The sequence below is a fragment of the Protopterus annectens genome, chromosome 7.part0 (assembly GCF_019279795.1).
Source record: "Protopterus annectens isolate FY-2018-M chromosome 7.part0, PAN1.0, whole genome shotgun sequence".
In the NCBI taxonomy this organism is placed as follows: Eukaryota; Metazoa; Chordata; order Ceratodontiformes; family Protopteridae; genus Protopterus; species Protopterus annectens.
The window spans coordinates 97,127,692-97,154,720 of record NC_056739.1 but is presented as its reverse complement, the minus strand read 5'-3'; the positions used below and the strand labels follow the sequence as shown (position 1 = coordinate 97,154,720).

Here is a 27,029-nt window from a genome sequence, read left to right as displayed (position 1 = left end):
TAATGAAATATCTGCTCCAAAACAACCTGCTCACTCAAACTGAGCACGGCTTCAGGCCAGATCATAGCACATCCACTGCACTATTATCCTTCACAAACACAGTTAACAAGGCCAGGGACAAAGGATATTTAGTATCTGCAGTATTTCTGGACCTCTCAAAAACATTCAACACAGTTTCAGACACTTCACTACTAGACACAGTATCCAAACTAGGATGCTACACTACCACACTTCAATGGTTCCACAGCTACCAACCTGATTGGAAGCAAGCAGTCAGATGGTCTAACCAACTCTCCTCCATCCTACAGAACCCTACAGGAGTCTCCCAAGACTCCATCCTAGGACCCGTACTGTTTAACATATTCACCAATAATCTATACACTTCCTCTTCCCCTGGAACATCAGTTCATTATGCAGATGACTAAACCTTAATCTGCACCTCTTCCACTCTCCCAGAACTGCTAATCAAAACCCAGTCATTCACGGCAACTGAATCATGGCTCACAAAAGCCCAACTCTTTCTAAACCCTCCCCAAAAAATTATACTCTTTTTACCCTAAAAATACCACCCTCAGCCCAGACCAATTTAGTATTCTCGCAGCTGACAAAACCATCATAGAAAATGTACAAGAAACTAACTCCTAGGTGTTGTTATAGATAGCAAACTCAACTTTGACCTTCATATCCAACAAAACATCAAAAAGACACACAAAAAAACTAGGACTCCAGTACAGAAACAGACAATTCCTTAACACTTCCACCATGATCACCCTGGCTAAAGCTTCCTGCTCCCCTCCCTACTCTATGGTTCTTGTAGGCTAACCAATCTACAAACCTTCACCAAGACCAAAATGGAACAATGCTACAACAAAATAGCAAAGTTTGCAACAAACTCCAACTACCGTACACATCACTCTATACCACTAAAAGAACTAAATTGGCTGGAACTATCAAACCAACTTATATATACACACTGAACAACAATCCACAACCTATTCTACAGGCCCACTGCTTGTCTTGCCCTAACTAACTTAGTCCAACATTACAAACCAAACAGACCACTCAGATTCAAAGACAAAAACCTTCTTGAAACCTACAAACCTTCCAGAAACCTAGGAAAATGACTATAGTCATCGAGTTATGGAACACCTTCCCACCTAATATTAGGCTAACTTCTAGCCTACTTCATGTTAAAGCCTCCCTAAAAGAATACCTAGACAAATCTTAGTTATCCACATGCCTTACCACAGGCTAATCCACTTCTTTCCCTCCTTACACGTCCTCTTATTACACTAACCTCCTACTCCTAAACTAATTTACCAATTATCACAGTAACATTTTAGAAATTATGTGCCATTCTCTTTCTAGCATTTTACTAATTTGCTAGAAGACTAATAGTCTGATTGACCCACTGCAGTCTGTGTCATGATACTCAAACACACTAAGCAAATACTGTTTACCCTAAGAAGCTTATTTCAATTTGTATATGAATGTAAAGTGTAATTATTCTACTGTCACTACAAAGATAACCCTAAGTGCCTGCCTATAAACGTCCATTAGTGTATTCCTATATATGTAACCAAGTTATGAATGTACAGCTGTGTACAATATATGTAACTAAGTTAAAAATGTGGAGCTTTTCTCCCTGGGCCTCCACTGAAAATTGGTTATGTAACCCAGACAGAGTATCCTGGTAAACAAATGTCAAATAAATAAAAAAATCTACCTGGTGATGTTAGATACTGGAGCCATTGTTAATGACACTGATACGCAACCCACACAACATCATTGAGATGCCATGCAACAGTGTACCTGTCACAGATCCAAAACACTGTCGAGCATGTGTTCAGATTGATGGAGACTCACTTCTGCTGCCTAGATTCTTCTGGTGGCATACTGCATTATGCACCAAAGACCTGCTGCAAGATATTTGCTGTTCAGTTCTGAACAACATGATAATATTCAGACAGCTAGAGTAGGGAATTGCCATCAGAGGACCAAAGAGAGACCAGTGCCTATGAAGGAAGAGGAAGTACTGGTGGAGGAGTTTTTGGAGAGACTGGCTGCGGGGGAAGACCGTGTATGGCAGAAATGGGCACAGTAAACTGGGGCACTGACAGAGGTGAGATGTGGTTCATAACTATAGGCCATATTAGATGTGCAACAAACATTAAAACTAATACTTACAGTACTACCTGCAGACTATGCTCTGCAGTGTATTGTCTGTTCATGCTGTGCATCAGTCATCACCTACTCCTATAACATAGAGGTGTGTGCAGGGCACAGCAGTCATCACACAAGGGGGGGAGGGAGAGACACAGTGACAAGAATTAGCAATTTATACAGTGTTGGGAATTAACTAAGGACATGGAAAGGGGTGTGTGACATGGACAGGGAATTGTGGAAGCTAGGTGTACTTTGTAAGGGAGAAGGGGTGGTGCTTCCTGAGAGGGATAAGGTGTCCAGCAGTCCTATGTATGTGTTCAGAATTGGTGTCAGGTGACACATTTCCGGTAAATGTGATTGCACTGTGCGCACGTGTGTGTGTGTGTGTGTGTGTGTGTGTGTGTGTGTGTGTGTGTGTGTGTGTGTGTGTTGTTGGAACTTGGGTGAGAAGACTGCAGCTATGGGTGCGTCCCCTTTGAGGAATGGCACTAGCACCAATGACAAGCACCAGCAGGGATGATGGTGAACTCTGAGACCGTCGTGGACATCCAGAGGCCATGACCTCTTGGCCTTGACATGACCCTGACTGCCATGTACTCCTCATTTGTGCTAGCAGCCATGGTGTGCTTCACCAGATGTACCAGCAGTGGGTGGTATGGAGGAAGTAGAAGTAAATGGATGTGACCTCCCTTCGCTGTGGTGTATACCCACAGTAGAGGCAGTTGAGTGCCAGCCACAGAAATGGCAGTGACTCCAGCACATAGATGCAGGACAAATAAGGGAAACAGTAATGGTACCGAGGTGCATGTCGAAATCACCAGTGAGGTTTGTCATACATTGTTAGCCTCATGTACACTGTCACACAGGCTACCAATTTACACCAATCATTTCTGCCATGGTGTTTGTGGCATCCACCTATGACTGGATGTCTCCCCTGCACATAAGTTGAGTATTGCCTTTGGTGGCACCACTGGCCCACAGCTTCTGATCCCCTGTACCCACACTCTGTGGTGGTGCCACTTAACACTGAGGATGCATGGAGAGGAGATGAATGTACACCCCAGGAAGGTGTGCTGGCCATGACCTGTCCTTACACAGGCTGTGTAGATGTGAGAGAGCTGTTTCACTGTATGTATGTAGTAGTGTGCCCTCCACAGTCACTGCTGCTGACAGTGGCACTATGCTTATAGACTGAGCCACCATAAGGCCAGCATCACAATTAGTATCTGATGCAGCACCAACTTCAGGCATGTCTTGTTTCATTGACAACAGGAGCCAGAACTGTTAAAACGGAGAGAGGCAGCACAGTATTCAAGCAGGATCCAATTTATTCAAACTCAAAAAAAAATAAAAACCAAACAAACTTCGTTTACATATACTAAGCGCGTTCACCCATATCCACAGTGGACTTCTTCAGAGTACAATGAACTTAAAAATCTATTTCATTAAATACACTACAAATCACACAATGCACTGAAATAACAGCAAATGAATAGTTCTAATTGTTGGTGTAATTAATTGATTGAATTCATTGAACCTGACTTTTTTCTTACTTTTTTGAAATCCCAAAACAAAGCATACTACACAAAAGAATTCTATCCATCTAAAAAAGTGCTGGCAATTAATGGTAAATATGGGCAATGACTAGATGATAGCTAAATATATGTATAATATAATGTAATATAAAAATCTTTACACTATAATTATATACTATTAATATAAATAAAAAATACAAATGCATTATGTGTAAATAAATATCATCAAAATAAATTGTTATATAGATGTATAAATATATATAAAGTATAAATATAAAAGTTTTGGAAAGGTTGTATATGTAGGTAAATAAATAAATAAATATATATATTTTAACTTTAAACTTTAAAAACTTACTTATCACAAGAACTTTTAAAAACTTTAAAACAAAACAGTTATGTCCAAATGTTCATATACAGTAAGATTTGTGTTTTAATATACTAGCAATGGAGATATGGTCATTAATTCCTGGTGGATTTGTGGCATCCAATCTCAATTACCATAAACACTCTTTGGCTTCCAGTAAATTTTTGTCATCACCCCCTTTTTTATTATTGTTATTTAGAATTCTGTCTATAACAAAAAATATAAATCTCTTAAATTCTCTGCATTTCTGGCTGGGTATACCTAGTGAACTCACAGTTTTTTTGTTTCTTATGTCTCTTGTGTGTTCAAGTATTCGGTCCCTCAATTTCCTGATGGTCTTCCCTACATAATATGCTGAGCAGCCTGTACATGTTGCTGTATATACCACCATCTTGGTATTGCAATTACAATACCCAGGACATCTAATAGTTCTCCCATAATTCTGAACCACTACGTAGGGACCATCATTTATAAATTTGCAAGCACTGCATAGACCACATTTACTCATTTTAGACATTTTATGTAATTCCTTATTGGTACTTGTCTCTAATAATTGCTTTAAATTCATACCCCTACTATATATAATCTTGGGGTAACTACCAATAATATCAGTGAGTTCTATTTTGTTCATAAAAAGACTAAGCCATGTCTCATAAACTATGTTAGAAATTTTGGGTGCTGTTTTGTTATATGGAATTATAACTGCATCCCTTTTGTTTCTCATTTCATTATTGGGTGTGTCACTATCTATTCCAAATTTAATAATTGGTTTGCATGTTAGGTTCCTTTTAACCATCACCTCTTTTTTGATGTTATAGATTAATTCTTGAGGATAACCCCTTTCAAGAAACATGTTGATAAGTTTGTCAATTTCATCTTGAAACAACATGTTGTCATTCACTATTCTCAATAGTCTAACCATCTGCCCTTTCACTAAATTCTTTTTTAAACTGGGGATGGCAGCTCTCATAGTGCAAAAACAAATTTGAATATGTTTTCTTTCGAAATATGTTAGAACCAATCATTTCATCTTTTATATAAAATAATATGTCTAAATACTCACATCTATTCTCATAAATGGTACTAGTAAATTTCAAAAAGGAGGTTGTAGTACCCATAAATTCCACAAATTCCTGGATTTCTTCCTTGTTCCCTTCCAAAAATAAGAATATCATCCAGGTATCTTAAATATAATACTATTTTAGACCAATGTCCAGAGGTAAAAAGGAACTGTGTCTCCCAAAATGCTAAAACCAAATTTGCAAATATAGGAGCACATCTAGCACCCATAGCCACTCCTGTACATTGTTTGTAATACTCCCCATCAAGAAAAATAAAGTTGTTGTTTAAGACCATTTCCATCAGCTCCACTATAAGCTTACATTTAACAATATGCATATCAGTGAATCTTGACTAGCTTCAAACATTTCTAAACCTAAAGCATGAGGTATCACAGAAAATAGATTAATGACATCTATGGTGACCATCATTGTGTTAGAATTAATAGCAGATGCATGTTTTCTCACGACATCTAAGCAATGCCATGAATCTTTGAGTATATGGGGTAACTTGCTTAAAATACCCTTGCAATGAACGTCTATATATGAGGCCATAGCTTCAGTTTTAGAGCCTTTTGCCAATACTATAGGCCTGAAAGGTGGATTATTCACGTCCTTATGAATTTTGGGAATGCCAATGATGGATGGTGTGATAGGGATCTCTACCATCAAATAATCATATTCATCTTTATTTAATACACCATCCATCAAAATTCATGTAACTGCCAGTCAAGTTTAGTATATGCCCTATATATCTCATACTTAGAAACCTTTTCATAGGTGTTGCAGTCACTTAACATAAGTGTCATTTTACTCAAATAGTCTGTGTTAGACGTGACCACTACCCCACCACCTTTGTCAGGTTTCATAACCTTATATTTATCTGTTGTAGTTAGTTCCTTTAAACAGAATCTTTCTGCTGAAGTCAAATTGTCATTAACTATACTCTTCTAAATGTTCATATATAGTAAGATTTGTGTTTTAATATACTAGCAATGGAGATATGGTCATTGATTCCTGGTGGATTTGTGGCATCCAATCTCAATTGCAATAAACACTCTTTGGCCCAGTAAATTTTTGTCATCACCCCTTTTTGTTAGTTATTAAATATTAAATTTGCCCTTTCTCCACTGTTGTGCAATCTCAAAGTTGGTATAAATAAACTGCAGGTGTTGGGGTCCAGGAATGTACCCACTGCATAAAATAGATTTTCATTTTGTGTTGTTTGTGTTTCGATCATTTCAGATCAGTGTTTTGGGTTTCAGGCATTTGGGTATGCAAAGAAAAAACATTTCTGTGCTTTATAAAAGTGATCATAGTGCACTTCACATAGCCCTGCAGCCAATACCAAGGTGGGTGACTGTTGACTGCACTTGAGTCCTGTTCTCAGGTGTCTGTGATTGAAATCCTCCCTGTGTTGCTTACTGTCTGTAGGTAGCTATGGAGTCCCGACAAACAAAAAGTACAGTTTTGTACCTACCATAAATGTAGATGTTCAAGATCCACATTGCTGCAGTCCTTACTTATGGGTAGTCCGCTGTCCTCGGTCGGCCCGAATACCAAAGTATTAGGCTGACGTCGGTCATGGGCGCCTAGATCTGACATCAGAGCGCCAGGGTATAAAGGCGCATGCCCGACGTCATATCCTCAGTCTTTTCTTGCCCCAGATGTCAGAAGGCCAAACCAGAAAGGCCACAGCCAAAAACAGAATACCTCCCAGAAACATGCCCAACAACAACCATCACCTAAAGCATAGCACCAAGTCAAACTACAGAGGGAAAGAGGAGGGTATTGGACTGCAGCAATGTGGATCTTCGAACATCTACATTTATGGTAGGTACAAAACTGTACTATGTTCTTCATCTCACATTGCTGCAGTCCTTACTTATGGGTAGAATCCCAAAGCAACGGGAAAGGGAGGATGGCAAAATCATAAAGCATTAGGGGCCGCTAAAATGCCCTGTAAAATTGCAGTGGCAAATCCAGCCCTAGACTTAGAATAAAGAGGAAGGTGGTAATGTTTAGAAAAGGTATGCACTGAACTCCAAGTAGCTGCCTCCAAAGTGTCTTTGTAGCTACCCCTTATAAAGGCCGTAGAAGTAGCAGTAGCCCTAGTGGAATGAGGCCTGATTCCAGCAGGAATCTCCTTACCATGATGGGAATAACAGAAAGAAATACAAAACCTAATCCATTTAGAAATAGTTTGTTTTGAAACAGGCTTACCCTGTGAACCCAAAGCAAAAGAAACAAACAATTGCTGAGACTGTCTGAACTCCTTGGTTCTGCTCAAATAATAACGCAACTGCCTGTGAATATCCAAAGTATGCAAAATTTTCTCCCTTTATTTTGGGGTTTGCATAAAAAGTAGGCAAATGAATAGTTTGATTTAAGGCCACACTAGAAACAACTTTAGGCATAAAGGAAGGATTAGTACGCAAAGATACCCTATCCTTATGAAAAATCAGGAAAGGCTCCACTGCCATGAGGGCCTGTAATTCAGAAACCCTTCTTGCAGAGGTAATGGCCAACAAAAGGCAGTTTTCCATGATAAATACTTTAACTCAGCAGTAGCTGCAGGCTCAAAAGGTTGTAGAGTAAGTTTTTCCAACACAAAATTGAGATCCCAAGCAGGAGTAGGAGCTCTACGTGGAGGTCTTATATTCTTTGCCCCTCTAAGAAATTGCTTAAACCAAGGATGAGAGAATAAAGGAGGGTCACAATCATAGTGAGCAGACATGGCTGCAGCATGGACCTTTATTGAGGAGAAAGACAAACCCTTGTCCAATAATTCAGTAAGATATTGAAGAACAACACTTAAATCAGGTTTGAGACATCAAAGTCCTTTCCTTTGCTCCAAATAAAAAATCTCCTCCATTTATCAGCGTAAACTTTCCTGGTACTAGGCCTCCTGGCCTCCAAAATAACATTCAAAACTTGTTGTGGAAGCTGAGACCCTCCAGAGTCTAAAACAGAATATGCCAGGCTGTTAGATGCAGAGACTGAATCTTGACATTGAGGAAGTGACTGTCCTCTTGTGACAAAAGGTGCGGAATCAAAGGCAGAGGCCACGGAGGTTCTCGTATTAAACTCCTCAGTAGTGGGTACCAGTGTTGTCGAGGCCAATCCGTGCTATCAAAATCATGGTTGGCTTGTCTTGTCTGGCCTTCAAAAGTACCTTGGGAAGAAGAGGCAGAGGTGGAAAGGCATATACATGCAGATTGTTCCAACTGAAAGATAGAGCGTCCACCTTCCAAGCTGTGTGATGAAACATTTTTGTGCAAAACTTTGGCAACTGGTAATTTAGTGGAGAAGCGAACAGATCTATGTCTGGAGTTCCCCATAACACTGTCAGCTGTTGAAATACATGAGGATCCAATTTCCACTCATGAGGATCCACTATTTGTCTGCTCAATACATCTGCTAAGGAGTTCTGTGCTCCTGGTAGAAACCTTGCCTGAAGATTGAGGTGTAGATTGAGAGCAGTTTCCCACAGAATCATCGCTTGCCTGCAAAGAGGGTAAGAATGGGTTCCCCCTGCTTGTTGATGTACCACATGACAGTAGTGTTGTCTGTTTGAATCAACACCTGCCCTGGAAGTAAATCTTTGAAAGCCATCAATGCAAACTGGACTGCTAACATTTCCTTCAAGTTGATATGCAAATGTTGGAGTTTGACAGGCCACGTGTTTTGCACCCATTTTCCATTGAGGTGTGCTCCCCAAGCCTTGTCCGAGGCATCTGTCATTAGAATCTGACTCGCCTCTGGCCGGGTCACAGAGAGTCCCTTGTTTAGGTGACATTCCTGAGCCCACCACAAAAACTCCTTCTGAATGCAAGGTATTATCTGAATGACAGTGTCTAGATTTTGGCAGTGCTGTGTCCACACATTTTTGAGATACCATTGAAGCTTCCTCATATGCAATTTGGCATTGGGAAGCACCAGAATACAAGATGCCATGAACCCTTAGGCTTGAAGGACTGAACTTGGAGTAAGGCTGGATCGTAGAGAGAGTTGCTGTAAATAAAGAGAAAGGCTTTGTTTGTCCGGGGTCAAAAAAGCCATCTGGGAAGCTGTATTCAGTCTCACACCCAGAAAGCACATGTCCTGAGAGGGTACTAGACTGGACTTTGTTTCGCTCACAGAATACCCTAGGCATCTTAACACTGCCATCACATACTGTAGATGATGAAGAAGTTCGTCCTTTTCTTGTGCAATAATCAGACAGTCGTCCAAATAAGGATAAATCTGTATTCCTCTTAGTCTGAAAAATGCTATCACTGGAGCCAGAACCTTTGTGAACACTCTGGGCGCAGTAGATAAGCCAAAGGGCAATGCAGAGAACTGATAATGTAAATTTCCAGCCCGAAAACGCAGGTACCTCCTGCAACTGGGCCTGATAGGAACATGAAGGTAAGCCTCTTTGAAATCCAGAGTAACCATCCAGTGATCTTTTCCCAACAGAGGTAAAAGCTGTTGTAAAGTCAGCATCTTGAACTTTGGAATGTCCAGGTAAGTGTTGAGGATAGATAAATCCAAAATTGGTCTCCACGTGTTTCCTTTCTTTGGAACTAGAAACAGGCGAGAATAAAATCCTAGGCCCACTTCTGACAGAGGAACTGGCTGTATAGCTCTAATAATATCAGTGAGTTCTATTTTGTTCATAAAAAGACTAAGCCATGTCTCATAAACTATGTTAGAAATTTTGGGTGCTGTTTTGTTATATGGAATTATAACTGCATCCCTTTTGTTTCTCATTTCATTATTGGGTGTGTCACTATCTATTCCAAATTTAATAATTGGTTTGCATGTTAGGTTCCTTTTAACCATCACCTCTTTTTTGATGTTATAGATTAATTCTTGAGGATAACCCCTTTCAAGAAACATGTTGATAAGTTTGTCAATTTCATCTTGAAACAACATGTTGTCATTCACTATTCTCAATAGTCTAACCATCTGCCCTTTCACTAAATTCTTTTTTAAACTGGGGATGGCAGCTCTCATAGTGCAAAAACAAATTTGAATATGTTTTCTTTCGAAATATGTTAGAACCAATCATTTCATCTTTTATATAAAATAATATGTCTAAATACTCACATCTATTCTCATAAATGGTACTAGTAAATTTCAAAAAGGAGGTTGTAGTACCCATAAATTCCACAACTTCCTGGATTTCTTCCTTGTTCCCTTTCCAAAAAATAAGAATATCATCCAGGTATCTTAAATATAATACTATTTTAGACCAATGTCCAGAGGTAAAAAGGAACTGTGTCTCCCAAAATGCTAAAACCAAATTTGCAAATATAGGAGCACATCTAGCACCCATAGCCACTCCTGTACATTGTTTGTAATACTCCCCATCAAGAAAAATAAAGTTGTTGTTTAAGACCATTTCCATCAGCTCCACTATAAGCTTACATTTAACAATATGCATATCAGTGAATCTTGACTAGCTTCAAACATTTCTAAACCTAACGCATGAGGTATCACAGAAAATAGATTAATGACATCTATGGTGACCATCATTGTGTTAGAATTAATAGCAGATGCATGTTTTCTCACGACATCTAAGCAATGCCATGAATCTTTGAGTATATGGGGTAACTTGCTTAAAATACCCTTGCAATGAACGTCTATATATGAGGCCATAGCTTCAGTTTTAGAGCCTTTTGCCAATACTATAGGCCTGAAAGGTGGATTATTCACGTCCTTATGAATTTTGGGAATGCCAATGATGGATGGTGTGATAGGGATCTCTACCATCAAATAATCATATTCATCTTTATTTAATACACCATCCATCAAAAATTCATGTAACTGCCAGTCAAGTTTAGTATATGCCCTATATATCTCATACTTAGAAACCTTTTCATAGGTGTTGCAGTCACTTAACATAAGTGTCATTTTACTCAAATAGTCTGTGTTAGACGTGACCACTACCCCACCACCTTTGTCAGGTTTCATAACCTTATATTTATCTGTTGTAGTTAGTTCCTTTAAACAGAATCTTTCTGCTGAAGTCAAATTGTCATTAACTATACTCTTCTAAATGTTCATATATAGTAAGATTTGTGTTTTAATATACTAGCAATGGAGATATGGTCATTGATTCCTGGTGGATTTGTGGCATCCAATCTCAATTGCAATAAACACTCTTTGGCTTCCAGTAAATTTTTGTCATCACCCCCTTTTTTGTTAGTTATTAAATATTAAATTTGCCCTTTCTCCACTGTTGTGCAATCTCAAAGTTGGTATAAATAAACTGCAGGGGGTGTTGGGGTCCAGGAATGTGTACCCACTGCATAAAATAGATTTTCATTTTGTGTTGTTTGTGTTTCGATCATTTCAGATCAGTGTTTTGGGTTTCAGGCATTTGGGTATGCAAAGAAAAAACATTTCTGTGCTTTATAAAAGTGATCATAGTGCACTTCACATAGCCCTGCAGCCAATACCAAGGTGGGTGACTGTTGACTGCACTTGAGTCCTGTTCTCAGGTGTCTGTGATTGAAATCCTCCCTGTGTTGCTTACTGTCTGTAGGTAGCTATGGAGTCCCGACAAACAAAAAGTACAGTTTTGTACCTACCATAAATGTAGATGTTCGAAGATCCACATTGCTGCAGTCCTTACTTATGGGTAGTCCGCTGTCCTCGGTCGGCCCGAATACCAAAGTATTAGGCTGACGTCGGTCATGGGCGCCTAGATCTGACATCAGAGCGTCAGGGTATAAAGGCGCATGACCGACGTCATATCCTCAGTCTTTTCTTGCCCCAGATGTCAGAAGGCCAAACCAGAAAGGCCACAGCCAAAAACAGAATACCTCCCAAAAACATGCCCAACAACAACCATCACCTAAAGCATAGCACCAAGTCAAACTACAGAGGGGAAAGAGGGAGGGTAAATTGGACTGCAGCAATGTGGATCTTCGAACATCTACATTTATGGTAGGTACAAAACTGTACTATGTTCTTCATCTCACATTGCTGCAGTCCTTACTTATGGGTAGAATCCCAAAGCAACGGGAAAGGGAGGATGGCAAAAATCATAAAGCATTAGGGGCCGCTAAAATGCCCTGTAAAATTGCAGTGGCAAATCCAGCCCTAGACTTAGAATAAAGAGGAAGGTGGTAATGTTTAGAAAAGGTATGCACTGAACTCCAAGTAGCTGCCTCCAAAGTGTCTTTTGTAGCTACCCCCCTTATAAAGGCCGTAGAAGTAGCAGTAGCCCTAGTGGAATGAGGCCTGATTCCAGCAGGAATCTCCTTACCATGATGGGAATAACAGAAAGAAATACAAAACCTAATCCATGTAGAAATAGTTTGTTTTGAAACAGGCTTACCCTGTGAACCCAAAGCAAAAGAAACAAACAATTGCTGAGACTGTCTGAACTCCTTGGTTCTGCTCAAATAATAACGCAACTGCCTGTGAATATCCAAAGTATGCAAAATTTTCTCCCTTTATTTTGGGGTTTGCATAAAAAGTAGGCAAATGAATAGTTTGATTTAAGGCCACACTAGAAACAACTTTAGGCATAAAGGAAGGATTAGTACGCAAAGATACCCTATCCTTATGAAAAATCAGGAAAGGCTCCACTGCCATGAGGGCCTGTAATTCAGAAACCCTTCTTGCAGAGGTAATGGCCAACAAAAAGGCAGTTTTCCATGATAAATACTTTAACTCAGCAGTAGCTGCAGGCTCAAAAGGTTGTAGAGTAAGTTTTTCCAACACAAAATTGAGATCCCAAGCAGGAGTAGGAGCTCTACGTGGGGGTCTTATATTCTTTGCCCCTCTAAGAAATTGCTTAAACCAAGGATGAGAAAATAAAGGAGGGTCACAATCATAGTGAGCAGACATGGCTGCAGCATGGACCTTTATTGAGGAGAAAGACAAACCCTTGTCCAATAATTCAGTAAGATATTGAAGAGCAACACTTAAATCAGGTTTGGAGACATCAAAGTCCTTTCCTTTGCTCCAAATAAAAAATCTCCTCCATTTATCAGCGTAAACTTTCCTGGTACTAGGCCTCCTGGCCTCCAAAATAACATTCAAAACTTGTTGTGGAAGCTGAGACCCTCCAGAGTCTAAAACAGAATATGCCAGGCTGTTAGATGCAGAGACTGAATCTTGACATTGAGGAAGTGACTGTCCTCTTGTGACAAAAGGTGCGGAATCAAAGGCAGAGGCCACGGAGGTTCTCGTATTAAACTCCTCAGTAGTGGGTACCAGTGTTGTCGAGGCCAATCCGGTGCTATCAAAATCATGGTTGGCTTGTCTTGTCTGGCCTTCAAAAGTACCTTGGGAAGAAGAGGCAGAGGTGGAAAGGCATATACATGCAGATTGTTCCAACTGAAAGATAGAGCGTCCACCTTCCAAGCTGTGTGATGAAACATTTTTGTGCAAAACTTTGGCAACTGGTAATTTAGTGGAGAAGCGAACAGATCTATGTCTGGAGTTCCCCATAACACTGTCAGCTGTTGAAATACATGAGGATCCAATTTCCACTCATGAGGATCCACTATTTGTCTGCTCAATACATCTGCTAAGGAGTTCTGTGCTCCTGGTAGAAACCTTGCCTGAAGATTGAGGTGTAGATTGAGAGCAGTTTCCCACAGAATCATCGCTTGCCTGCAAAGAGGGTAAGAATGGGTTCCCCTGCTTGTTGATGTACCACATGACAGTAGTGTTGTCTGTTTGAATCAACACCTGCCCTGGACGAAGTAAATCTTTGAAAGCCATCAATGCAAACTGGACTGCTAACATTTCCTTCAAGTTGATATGCAAATGTTGGAGTTTGACAGGCCACGTGTTTTGCACCCATTTTCCATTGAGGTGTGCTCCCCAAGCCTTGTCCGAGGCATCTGTCATTAGAATCTGACTCGCCTCTGGCCGGGTCACAGAGAGTCCCTTGTTTAGGTGACATTCCTGAGCCCACCACAAAAACTCCTTCTGAATGCAAGGTATTATCTGAATGACAGTGTCTAGATTTTGGCAGTGCTGTGTCCACACATTTTTGAGATACCATTGAAGCTTCCTCATATGCAATTTGGCATTGGGAAGCACCAGAATACAAGATGCCATGAACCCCAAGGCTTGAAGGACTGTCCTTGCAGTCAGCCTGGACCGTAGAGACATTTGCTGTAAATAAAGAGAAAGGCTTCTTTGTTTGTCCGGGGTCAAAAAAGCCATCTGGGAAGCTGTATTCAGTCTCACACCCAGAAAGCACATGTCCTGAGAGGGTACTAGACTGGACTTTGTTTCGTTCACAGAATACCCTAGGCATCTTAACACTGCCATCACATACTGTAGATGATGAAGAAGTTCGTCCTTTTCTTGTGCAATAATCAGACAGTCGTCCAAATAAGGATAAATCTGTATTCCTCTTAGTCTGAAAAATGCTATCACTGGAGCCAGAACCTTTGTGAACACTCTGGGCAGTAGATAAGCCAAAGGGCAATGCAGAGAACTGATAATGTAAATTTCCAGCCCGAAAACGCAGGTACCTCCTGCAACTGGGCCTGATAGGAACATGAAGGTAAGCCTCTTTGAAATCCAGAGTAACCATCCAGTGATCTTTTCCCAACAGAGGTAAAAGCTGTTGTAAAGTCAGCATCTTGAACTTTGGAATGTCCAGGTAAGTGTTGAGGATAGATAAATCCAAAATTGGTCTCCACGTGTTTCCTTTCTTTGGAACTAGAAACAGGCGAGAATAAAATCCTAGGCCCACTTCTGACAGAGGAACTGGCTGTATAGCTCTCATTTGAAGAAGTAAAGAAATTTGTCTGTGAGCCTCTATCCTTTGCCGAGGAGGGACGTCTGGCATGCCTTTGAAAGGAGGCATGGAATGGAAATAGAACTTGTAACCTCGGTTTATAATGTCCAATACCCATTTGTCCTGGGTGACTAAATGCCAATTTTGCTTGAAAAGAGCCAACTTTCCTCCCAAAGGAGCTGCCAGGCAAGAGGAATCTGGCAGCTGAAAATGCAGGTCATTGGGCCTGTTTACGAAAGGACTGGCCCCTGCCCTCACCAGCAGATTGAGCAGGCGAACTCCATTGTCTCGGCCTGAAGGTACTCTGAGCTCTGCCCCTACCACGCCTAGATCTACCCCTAGACTGAGAATCAGAAGAAGGGTACGTCCACCCCTTAGTAGGCCAATTTCTACTAAACTTTGGGGGTTGTACCTGCAAAAAATCTTTAACAGTCTGCATAGACTTAGCCTTGTCTTCCATTTTCTTTAAGACTGACTCCACAGGAGGACCAAACAAAACTTCAGACTGTAAAGGGCATCCAGAATTCTAGACTTAACATGCTCAGACAAATTCTGATCCTTAAGCCAGGCGTGCCTACGAATAACTGAACCAGTGGCAGCCACCCTAGAAGAAGCCTGTAAAGCATCAAAACCACATTGCAAAGAGTGCTTACCCACCTGTTCAGAAACATGCACTAAATCCTGCAATTCTTTACACTCTATGCCCTCTGCCAAAGCATCCACTTTAGATCTTAGCTGAGAAAGGAGGAAATTCTGATACTTCAACATATGAAACTGGCAGTTCAAAGCTCTCATTGCTAAAGTAGAAGAGGTATACACCTTCTTACCCCATCTATCCAAAGCTCTAGCTTCCTTATCCAGAGGAACCGGATTCTTAACAACAGAGGCTCTAACACCCTTAGGCCCCTGACTAATAGTTTCTGGGTCCGCCCTAGGACTCTTATACAGATATTTATGAGCCTCAGGCACCCGGTAATACCTATCCGGTTTAACAGGGGCAGGAGGCACAGAATCTGGATTAAGGGAAGCTTCCGAGAAAACATCTGAAACAACATCCAAAACCGGAGGTATAGCTAAGGGTCTATGCTGTGGTAAAAACAAGAACTCCCTAAGCCTCTTCCGGGAATCAGAGTAATCCTGTCCCTCCCACTTAAAATGCTCCCTCATGGAATGGAGAGTTTCTGAAAATGAAAAATCCTCTGGAGGAGAAGCAGAAGGAGTGGAATCCTCTGTATCAGAATCAGAATAAGGAGGGAAATCTTGAATGTCCTCAGTAGAAGACTCTGAATCATCTGAGGCCTGCTCCAAACTTTCCAACTCTGGCTCCATCCTGGGCCTCTTATCAGGAGGGGGCATAGAACCTCTAATTAAGGTAATCAAATCCTCTGCCATTTTAAGCATGTGCTTTTTAGGCACCGACCCTGAAGAACCAGAACTGACACCAGAGGAAGGCAAAACAGACCTGCCCTTAGAAGGAGCCTTAGAAACAGTAGCGGAAGGCCTAACCACCTTAGGCATAGAAGGGGGAATAGTAACCTGAGAGGCCCCTTCAGCCTGGCCTGCCTCCTGAGAGGCCACATCTTGTAAAATCAAAGTTTCCCCCTGGGACTCAACAGAAACTTCAGCCGGATCCACCTGTTCAGCTGTAGCTTCTAAAGGTCCGGCATCCGAAACGGACGAATCATCCTGCCTAGGTTTTAAAGATTTGTCTTTGCGCTTCTTAGTAGAAGCAGGCGTCGGAACATCCGACGGCATATTATAGTTACACCTCTTGCCAAAGACTAACCTAGCGCAATCTAACCTCCGTTTTATAGTGCGCTTATTAAACCTAGCACAAAACCGACACCACTACGCCGTGCTCCGGTCCCAAACAAGGAATACAAAGCGAGTGGTAATCCCTATGCGGTATCTGTTTCCCACAAGAAATACAATTATTCACTTTTTCTGACATCCGGTAAGTAACTGAGGCAAGAAAAAAAAATATTCCCCAACGGGGTACTTAGCCCAACTTGGTATCAGTCTGAAACTCCGAAAATGAAAAATTTCAGAACGCCGAATGGCACTTGCAACTCTGCTTCTGCATCGGACCATGCGGCAAAAAAGACTGAGGATATGACGTCGGTCATGCGCCTTTATACCCTGACGCTCTGATGTCAGATCTAGGCGCCCATGACCGACGTCAGCCTAATACTTTGGCATTCGGGCCGACCGAGGACAGCGGACTACCCATAAGTAAGGACTGCAGCAATGTGAGATGAAGAACATCTGTAAATTTATGTTGTCATTTTGTCCACCTGCATATGGCCCATGTCTCCTTACCCCATCATATGTTGCACTGTTCTGTAAACTGCGGAGCACTACAGTAATGTACTACAGAGCTCCATCACACCCCTCCCTTATCAGGAAGATGTGGAAAAGCCTTTCTTTAACTACTGTTATCCAGTCACCACTTACAAGTATCTCAGGCACCCTTTCCTCAGCAGATGCAGAATGTTTTTTTTCCCTTCTGTATAGAAAAAGCAATATCCACTACTAGTTAAATTTGCTTCTGTAGGGTGATGAGCACTGTAATGGCCATGACTTTATCATGTAATTTCAGGGTTTACAGAATGGCAGTTATGCTAATGAGGCAGTGTAGGGTAAAACTCTGTAATTCGCAGACTGAACATATTGTGTACCGGTTTTGATCTGCATAATAAGGCTCTAGCCTGCCTGTGCACAAGTACTAATGACCACACAGTGCATAGCATATATGCAAGAAGCTGCATGACTCAGGGTCATGAACTATTACTCAGCCTTGTAACCCTGAAAGGCACTATGCTGCAAGCATGGACAAGGATATGGGTTGCATTGCATACCTACCTGTAGGCCAGTGTGTTTTCACCACTAATAGAACCCTGGCACAGTGCTTGGTAATGTGGAATTATATGATGGCCTCAGGCTCTGTTTCACTGTTCTGTTGGCCATCGATGCATGTAACATAATTCAGAGAATGTGTGTGGATGTGAATCTGCTACCATTTTGCTCTAGATTGCACTCTGCGAAGTGGTCTTGGCTTTTGAGAGAGTTGAGTGAGGAATAGCTCCCACAAGGTGCAGGAAGGAAACCCAAATCTTTCTGTACTTCTTGCATAGAGACCACAGGGATTGTCTGCTGGGGGACTCCTGTGAGCCTCCTTAGTAAAAAATGGATGCCTGACCCTGCCTTACCTGAGCAGTGAATGATGCTAGGGAAATCACCTGCTCTGTTGAGCAGTGCAAGCACTGATACAGAGAGTTGAAGAGGTGCCACCACAATCTGCTTATCCAGTGGGAAGAGAAAGTTAGGGGCAGGGAACTAAAGTTCTGTAGTAAGTATTACTGATAGCAGTTTACTTGTAATTAGGTGGATGTAAGTGTTCAGCTATATGCAGGATATGTGGATCATGGACTTGTTTCTTTTTATTTTGTTTTTCCGCATTTGCTGAGATAGAGAAGAAAAAGCTGATTTGTCAGTGGCACTAGGCAAAGCTGTCCAGACGTAGAAAGTAAGCGTAAACCATTAATGCTATAACTGGATATTTGTTAGAGACCCGCTTCAGTCTCCATTTTTCCATATAGCTTTGAAATACCTGCAGGTTGACCTGTTCTACTGTCCGTCCTACCTCCAGGGATTCTCATTGTAGGCACGGTGATGGTGCCTGGGCTGACATTGTTTGCTCCACTGCCATTCTTGATGTCATCTTCTATTTCTGACCTAACCTGTTTGACTTCATAGGTTCATAGGTAGGTACTAGGCTATCTGCCCGAAGGCATTTATAAGCCTAGCCGGAACATGTTGGCTTTCGCCACCCCCTTAGGCTAGTTCTCTGTGCCTCTGTCCAGAAGAGCCATTGAAGTGATCCCCGGGGTAAATTTTCTGTTTCCCATCCACTCATCAAGGTTTCTCTTGAAGAGGGTTAGCGAGGAGCTCTGCTTAATGTAGATTGGAATCTTGTTCCAGAGCATGGGAAGTCTCTTGGACAGGAATCTATCCCTCCAGCACATAATATTTATTGTTGTGGTGAGGTTTAGATCCCTAGATCATGTGGTTCGGGGGGACATGGTTTTCTTTAGGTGGAGCATGTCCATCAATTCTGGGTTGGACATGGCCTTGTATGTCAGGCAGAGATCACCTCTGATTAGGCGGTATGCAACCAAGTACAGCTGGAGTTTCTTCAGATGAGCTGCATAGGGCATATGGCATCTGTTTGAGGTTAGTGATCCTCTTGGTGAGATACTTCTGTGGTCTTTCCAGCTGTTGCAGGTGTCTTGTAAGGTACATCCCAAATGGGGCATTGTACTCTATGATGGGTCTGATGAGTGATGCCTAGAGGGGCACAATGACCTTTTTTGATCTGGATGCAAACCCTTTTGTGATTAGGTGGGCTACATAGAAGGATTGTCTAACCACTTTGGCAATGTGATTATCAAAGTAGAGGTTACTATCCACTTGGGTCCCCAGATCCCTTATTACATCTTCCATATTTAGGGGGCTACCATCTATGTGGTAGTTTGTGGGTACTTTGTTTTTTCCAAAGGGGATGACTATGCACTTTTTGGCATTTAGCTTGAGGCCGTGGTTTTGACACCAGGTATCTGTCTCAGTGAGGCCCTTTTGGAGGATGTCTGTGTCAGCCGGAGAGTCAATTATAGCCCCTAGTTTGCAGTTGTCTGCGAACCTGGTCAGTCATAGCCCTCATGTGCTTGCCTGTACCTCTGAGAAGTATATGCCGAATAGGGGGGATCCTAGAACTGAGCCCTGGGGAATGTCACTTGTAACCGGTTTACAGTCGGACCTAGCTCCCGCAACTCTTACCATGTGGATTCTGTCTGTGAGCCAGTTGGCAACCCATTTTGTGACGTAGGGGTTTATGTTCAGGCTGGTGAGCTTGTTTATAATACCTGAATGGGGAATGGTGTTGAAGGCCTTTGCGAGGTCTAGGTAGGCTGTGTGGACCACCTTTCCCTTGTCTATAGGCTTGGTAACTGTCTCAAAGAAGTCTACCAGGTTTAGGAGGCATGGTCTGCCCTTAACAAAGCCAAACTGGGTAGGGTCCAGTGTTTGGAGGTTCCCAATGTCTCTGTTAATGAGATCCATGATGATGCGCTCCATAGCCTTGCAGACCAAGCTAGTCAGGCTTATAGGGCGATAGTTCCCAGGGTCTGTTGTGGCTCCACCGTTGCTGTGTGCCACTCTTATGTAGCCTGTGGAGAGGCTGAGTTTGAACAGTGTGTTTAGGTGAGGGGTCAGTTCATTTTTGAGTTTGTGTAGGATGCAGCCTGGGACACCATCCGGTCCCATTGATGCTGTGTTTTTGGCTTTGGAGAGGTATTAACCTGAGTGTCTGTGATTTCAGGGGCACTGCATTCTTCTGGTATGGTTATGGGCCCTTTTATGGGTGAGAGGGGGGTGAAGTTTGCACTGAACCTGTCTGCCAGGATGTTGGCTATATCGGTTGTATTTACTGCCATTCTGCACTGACTCCGAGCATATCTGAGAATTGCCACTTAGATTCTTGACATATCTAAAGAATGCCTTTTGATTATCTTTGGAGTCCTTGGCAATTTTTTTTTCAAAGCTAGCCTTGGATGATTTTTATGAAGGATTGTAATTTCTTGCTGATACTGATCGGGAATGTCTTCCCTTCTTGGGATTTTACTCTTTTCTGTACTAGTTTCCTCCTTCTATTGTATAGCTTGTTTATGGCAGGGGTCCACCAGACTAGTTTCCTTTTCTTAGAGGAGTGAGACTTGGTTTTGCTTGGGATAGCATGATCAGTGTATTCTTGTAGGTGCCCGTAGGGTGCATTAGTAAAGGATTTTGCAGCTTGGACAGCGTTATCCTTTAGCATGGGGGCTTTAAAACTTTCCACCTCGGTCTTACGTAATGTGAAGTTTGCCTTTGAAAAGTTTTTCATGCTGTTTTTTTGACTGGGGGTGGGGGCAGAATGTGGATATCCAGAGTGATTAGTTTATGGTCAGATCTAACCAGCAAGGGATTGACCTCCGGTGTGGAACACCGGTCACCCATGTTGGTGATGACCAGGTCCAATATGTTGTCACCTCTGGTGGGGATGTTGACCAGTTGATCCGGGGCTTATATACAACACAGCAAGCTCCTGCCTGGTGCCCTGCAGAGTTCTACAGCAGCAGAGAGACAAAAGAGAGACTTTGGAGTGATTAAGTATCATTTTTCTGCACTTTCTTGCTGCCTTTAGCTAATTCCACCTAAAACGCCGATTTTGTAGAGTTTTTGTGATTTCAAAAGCTTGTTTCAGCTACATATTGTACTTATTTCACTGCCAGCACTTTAACAAAGTAGTTTTTGTGTTTAACTTACCTGTTTAACTGTTGTAGGCTACATACTCAGGTTTGATAGCCATTTCTGTACATTTAAAGTGTTTTTTTTGATAGTATCTGCTTTATTTTTTGAAAAAAAAACAAACAAAAGCATACTTGTTTTCCTGCGTTTCTAAGCTAGTATAGTCCAGTTTTCAGGTTAGTGTTGAATTCAGGGCTGTGTTACAAGTTTCTGTGTTTGCCCATACCTTACTTGGATAGAAGGAAGTATCTCTGTTCACCTGTGAGAGAGAGGAGCTTTGAGCAGCCTATCTGTCCCTGGAGGAGTGGTTTCAGCCCAGAAATTAGTAGTTTATTGGCCATTTTGGGATAATTTCTATCTCTATCATTTCCCTGCTATAAAACCCGCATTTGCGAGGTTTCTGCTCTTGTATACAGCTCAGCAAACTCCTGCCTGTGTCCTGCAGAGTTCTACAGCAGGAGAGAGACAAAAGAGAGACTTTGAGTGATTAAGTGTCATTTTTCTGCATTTTCTTGCTGTCTTTACCTAATTCCGCCTAAAACGCCATTTTTTTTTTTAGAATTTCTGTGATTTAGAAAGCTTGTTTCAGCTACATATTGTACTTATTTTACTGCCTGCACTTTAACAAAGTCATTTTTGTATTTAAATTACCTGTTTAACTTTTGTAGGCTACACACTCAAGTGTGATAGCCATTTCTGTGCATTTAAAATGTTTTTTTTGATTGTATCTGCTTTATTTTCTGAAAAAAAAAAAATATATATATATATACTTGTTTTCCCATCTTTCTAAGCTAGTATAGTCCAGTTTTCGGGTTAGTGCTGAATTCATGGCTGTGTTACAAGTTTCTGTGTTTGCCCATACCTTACTTGTATAGAAGGAAGTTTCTCTGTTCACCTGTGAGAGAGGGGAGCTTTGACCAGCCTATCTGTCCTGGAGGAGTGGTTTCATCCCAGAAATTAGTAGTTTATTGGCCATTTTGGCCTAATTTCTATCTATGCTATAAAACCTGCATTTGCACGGTTTGCTGGCCGGGCAGCGCCTGTTAGCTAGGGTATAACCATTCCCGGCTCCACAAAGTCTACTCTTCAATTTCTCCCTTGGAACTAGACAAACTTTCAGCTTAAGCACTCAAACCATTCACTTCTCAGCCCGGCACTTGCTAAAAACTCATAACAAGTACTAATAAACCTTAGCACTAGACTCCCCTATACCGTAGAGAAGGACAAGGCTCTCTATTCGACCTTACCAGTCAATCAGTAAAACAGTTCACTGTATCTATTCAGGCATGTCCAAAGGGCAGATTCAGCTGTACTCTCCGGTCCAACTGGTGAATCTGGGCATTTTGAGGCAATAAAACGAGAAAAACAGAAACCAAGTAGGAAAACGCAAAACCACAGTCTCCTTGCTCCAGCAGACTTAGAAAACTCAGTGTACCATGTAGCTTAATAAAGCCAAAAAATGTAGTTCAAAAGCTCTTAACGCAAATTTATTGAGAAGCGTTTTCGCCGTGCTCACTGGCGCGACTTCTTCAGAGAACAAATAAACAAAATAACCTAAGTACACCATATATAGTTAATAGAAAAGAAATGATGTCATAATTAATTTAAAATACTATCAAAATACAAGTTTTAAAAATTATAAGGAATGATGAAATATACAAAAATGTGCAAAAGTGTTTAAACACCAGACCAAGTGTTGCAATAAATATATTTTTTAAAATCAGGCCATAACTTGGTAAACCTTGTAAACAATGTCTAAGGATTAACAAAAGAAATCCAGACATTTTTCTCCAAGGGTTTATACTAGAAGCCTATATAGGTCATTAAAGACATCCTGAACATATAAATAATATTGCTGAAAGTGGAATCATCCTAACTTTATAAAATACATATAGGTTAAAAACACAATTTATTATGTGTACTAAATAAAGTATGCTAGATAGAAAGAACTGACATAAAAGGTGCATACAAATAAATCATCGCAAGTAACTTCTCATTTTAAGGACTGGTACAATATTGCAGTTCTCATTCAATCCAGGAAAGTGAAAGGCATCTGTTCTAAATTGCCATTGAAGCTCTGAGATTTCCAATAGTAAGGGGGTGGGGCCACCCCTAAAGGGTGTTTGTGTTTGATCAATGGCCATAAATGAAAAACTATGGCCAGGTTGGTCAATAATATGTTTAGCTATGGGAAACATAAAGGTCCTACCAAATACCCTGATATTGGGTGATTTCAATTACCCAAACATTAGCTGGGAGAACTACTCAAGTACTAACTCCCTTGCCCAACATTTCCTAGAATTTATAAACTCAAACGCCCTGGATCAACTGGACAACACTCCTATTCCATGTCCACAGCCATGCCCTTGCCATTCATACATGGTAGTTTGGTCAGTCTGCCCAAGTTTACTGTTCCACTGTCTATTCAGACTCCTCTGCAGGTGACAGTTACACTTGCCATAACATGGGCATGAGTATGGCAGCCTGGGCATACATGTGACAGGCTGTCAGATGACATTAAATGGGTGGTTGTCCTGCATCATGGTACATTAATACCACCAGTTGTCTGTGGCCCATGTGGAATACATTTTGTCATATGTGGATGTGTCCACATTACCAGGTCATTGTGGTGACATGCAGGGCACACTGTCTTGTAGGGCATGCTTGCTACCAGATGGTAGATCCTTTGGGCAGAACAATCCAGGCTCGTGGACTTGTTCAGTCCAACTTCTGTGTCCCCTGTAGTCACTCTTTGCAACCTTTGCACTGTTCTTGGGCCCTACATACAGGGAGATTGAATAAGCAGCATTTAATCCTGACCCATGAGGCACACATACTGCTGTAATATCTCTTTATCTGGCTGTATATTATTTACTTGCTGATGTATAATTAATAGCATTTTACTGTTCAACGGCATGCACTACCAACCAATGTTCTATACATTACTGATATTGCTTTCACTTTTGTGTTTCTCATTTTTTACTGGTGTCTTCTTTTATTTTTATTTGTCCTTTATTGTTTTTCTTATCTTTATTTACTTTAATATTTTTGTAGTGTTTGCTGCTGTAGTGGATGTTGTGTATTGATGAGCATCACACCATGCACCTGCCTTATCATTGCCTGCTGGTACTTTGGATGTCTCTAGGTGAGCCTGTCTTCAGGGTGACATAAGTCATCTAGCAGACTGTGACCTGGTGGGCTCTATGTTGCCCTCTGGTGGAGAAAGTGTAGCATCATCACCACCACCACCACCACAGGGCACCACTGGTAGGTCATAGTATGTCACTTGACAGGAGGTGGTAAGCCTGGTAACAGCCTTGGTGGACTAGTTTCTGGACAGCTGCAATGACAGCCTGGCATGCATCCTCATACAAATGGCACAGTTACATAGCTACCTGATTCAGACCTGTAGGCCATCAGTGGCTGTTTCCAGCCATGATGGTGATCACAGAGGTGACTGACCTCAGTTTGGGTGTGTCAGTATGTAGAGAGGCAGCTTGTGGTGCAGTCTTCTCCATCACCAACTGTCCTCTCTCTGTCTGTGTCTCTTTTTTATGTTTGCCACCTCAATTGTGTCAGCACCACCTCTGTTGGTCTGTGTCTGAGTTTTGTGGTTGTTTGCATGCCCCTAGTGCCATCTGTATAATCTCTTTCTGTGTTATGCCTTACTCTTGTTTCGTTCGATCACTGCCCTTCTTAAAAATTTGAAAAATGGGCACCAGTGCCCCCCCCCCCAAATACTATACCCTTGCTTCTTCACTCTCATGTCACTTTTCCTTTCTCCATGTTCTAACTTGTGATACATTGCATGTTGTTCTCTGCTTTCTGACTGCTGTCTATACCCATTGTCTTCCCATTTACAGTAAAAAAATATATATACCTCTATATGATAAATCTGGGACTTGCGAAAGAAAGTAGAAAAACAGTGAATGTCGATCATTGCTGTTCTCCATTTAAAGTTGTTTTGTTTTTACAGAAGTTAAGTCCAGGCCCCGGACTTCTATATCCTAATTCTGAGATCATCATACCTCTAAGTAAGGGGAAAAATGCTACAAAACACAATTTGAGACTTGTTATATACAGTAATACATTTTCACTCAGTTTCCTTGTTCCAGGACTTGCAGTTACTAGTCTCGGGTATCACACGGTTTCTTAAAAAATAGTAGGGATTTTGCTGTACAGCCCTTTTCAGGACTATCAGCTGTGACAATAGTGGTGTGTCAAAGTGTATGTGAACATCCATCACTAGTATATGCAACATGATTGCTACTGCACTCATTTGGTCAAGTGATCTCCATTTCACAGTGCCAGTCCCTACAAAACTGTTGAGTTTTTATCAGTGAATTTCCTAATAAATTTGACCTTATCCCACAGGGTATCCTACTGCATTGTTAATCAGCTTTGGGCCACATTGTGCTACTTCATCTGTGACCATTTTACCTTTACCTGGCCATGTAAGTAAACTTTCTAAATCTGACTATTAATTTTTCTGTTGATTCATAGTGCCATCTGGCAGCAGTTCGTTGTCTGTAGATTGCTTTTTGACACTGTCCTTGCGGAGCACTGTATAATGCATGCTTTGAAACTGGGACATTTTTTGACATGGTGACGAGCAAAGACCTTAGAAATGATTCATGGTAGCATTTATTTATTTATTTATTTTTTCTGGAAAATGTACTACAAAACCATATTGCTAATACAGGGTTTTCCCAAATGCATTAACAGGTTCATAAAAAATACTGCAGTACTTGTTCAGTGTGTGAAGTGTTAGGTACGAGAGAGACAGGATGGAGAAAATGCAAGGAAAATCAGGTACATTTCTATAGTTTTTTGAATAACTGTTTGGCCTGACCAGTTAGCATGCTCGTTTTTGAATGTTAATGACCAGTGATAGTATAATAGCAAATAATCTACACTGGTATGACACGTCTATGAGTTATGACTGAACCTTGAAGAGTTAGGGTAAAATTAGGCAAGGCACAATTCCAGTTATGCAATGAGTACTAGACATTCAACTTTATGTAACTACACAACACCCACTCTGGAAAATGTAATCTAGGTTAGTATACCTTTAGAATATAAAGAGGTTCACACAACAAAAGTTACATTATAGCCAGAATTTTGAGCAGTCAGTGATGGGCAAAACAGCTGACAGGGATACCTTGGCATAATTCGTAATGAATTTTGATGTGACAAAATGTTGTTCAGCACTTTTCAGAGTACCAGAAGCATCATATTTCCAGTCTAGCCTTTCAGAGCTCATGACTGTTAAAATTTAGCCCCAGCCACCTGCAGCCCCATGACACTCTGTGCGTTACTATAAATCAGAGGCTAAAGTTTCACAGATTTGTGAGGATAACGCCAACCACGTGCACTCTGTGGTCCAGTATTTTACCATCCAGACTGTCAAATGTGCCCATTCCTGCTTGCACAGTGAGATCAGGAAAACAAAGGTGATTTCAGTTAAAGTTTCCACACAACATCATTATTTTACCTTTTTCTGTAGGTGTGTAAGATATGCAAAGGAAAATAAGAAGAAAAAAAATATTAGTTACACTAATCATTATAGTACCTTATTTGTCAGGTGTATAGTGCTTATCACTTTACAACTTAAAAAAACTTAACCAGAAATATGAAATTATAAATTTAAACTTTTCTCATTTTTTTAATTGGTTATGAATGCAGCAGCTGTCTTAGTTACCACACATTTATGATATCTGTCTGGGGTGATATATATGTTTCTTTGGGCAGTCTCTGGTTTAGTTTGACTAGTAATGAAATCTAACTTAAAGGGGCTTGGG

The 27,029-nt window shown here is 41.2% G+C and overlaps 1 protein-coding gene across 1 annotated transcript in view; it reads right to left on the bottom strand.

The window, feature by feature from the left end:
* LOC122805891 (troponin T, cardiac muscle isoforms-like) overlaps positions 1-27,029 on the bottom strand; it is an 859,218-nt gene that overhangs the window by 4,382 nt on the left and 827,807 nt on the right. Inside the window, exon 15 of the mRNA XM_044076139.1 lies at positions 26,723-26,728. Coding sequence (XP_043932074.1) covers positions 26,723-26,728 — 6 coding nt within the window. The remainder of the gene's footprint in view (positions 1-26,722; positions 26,729-27,029) is intronic.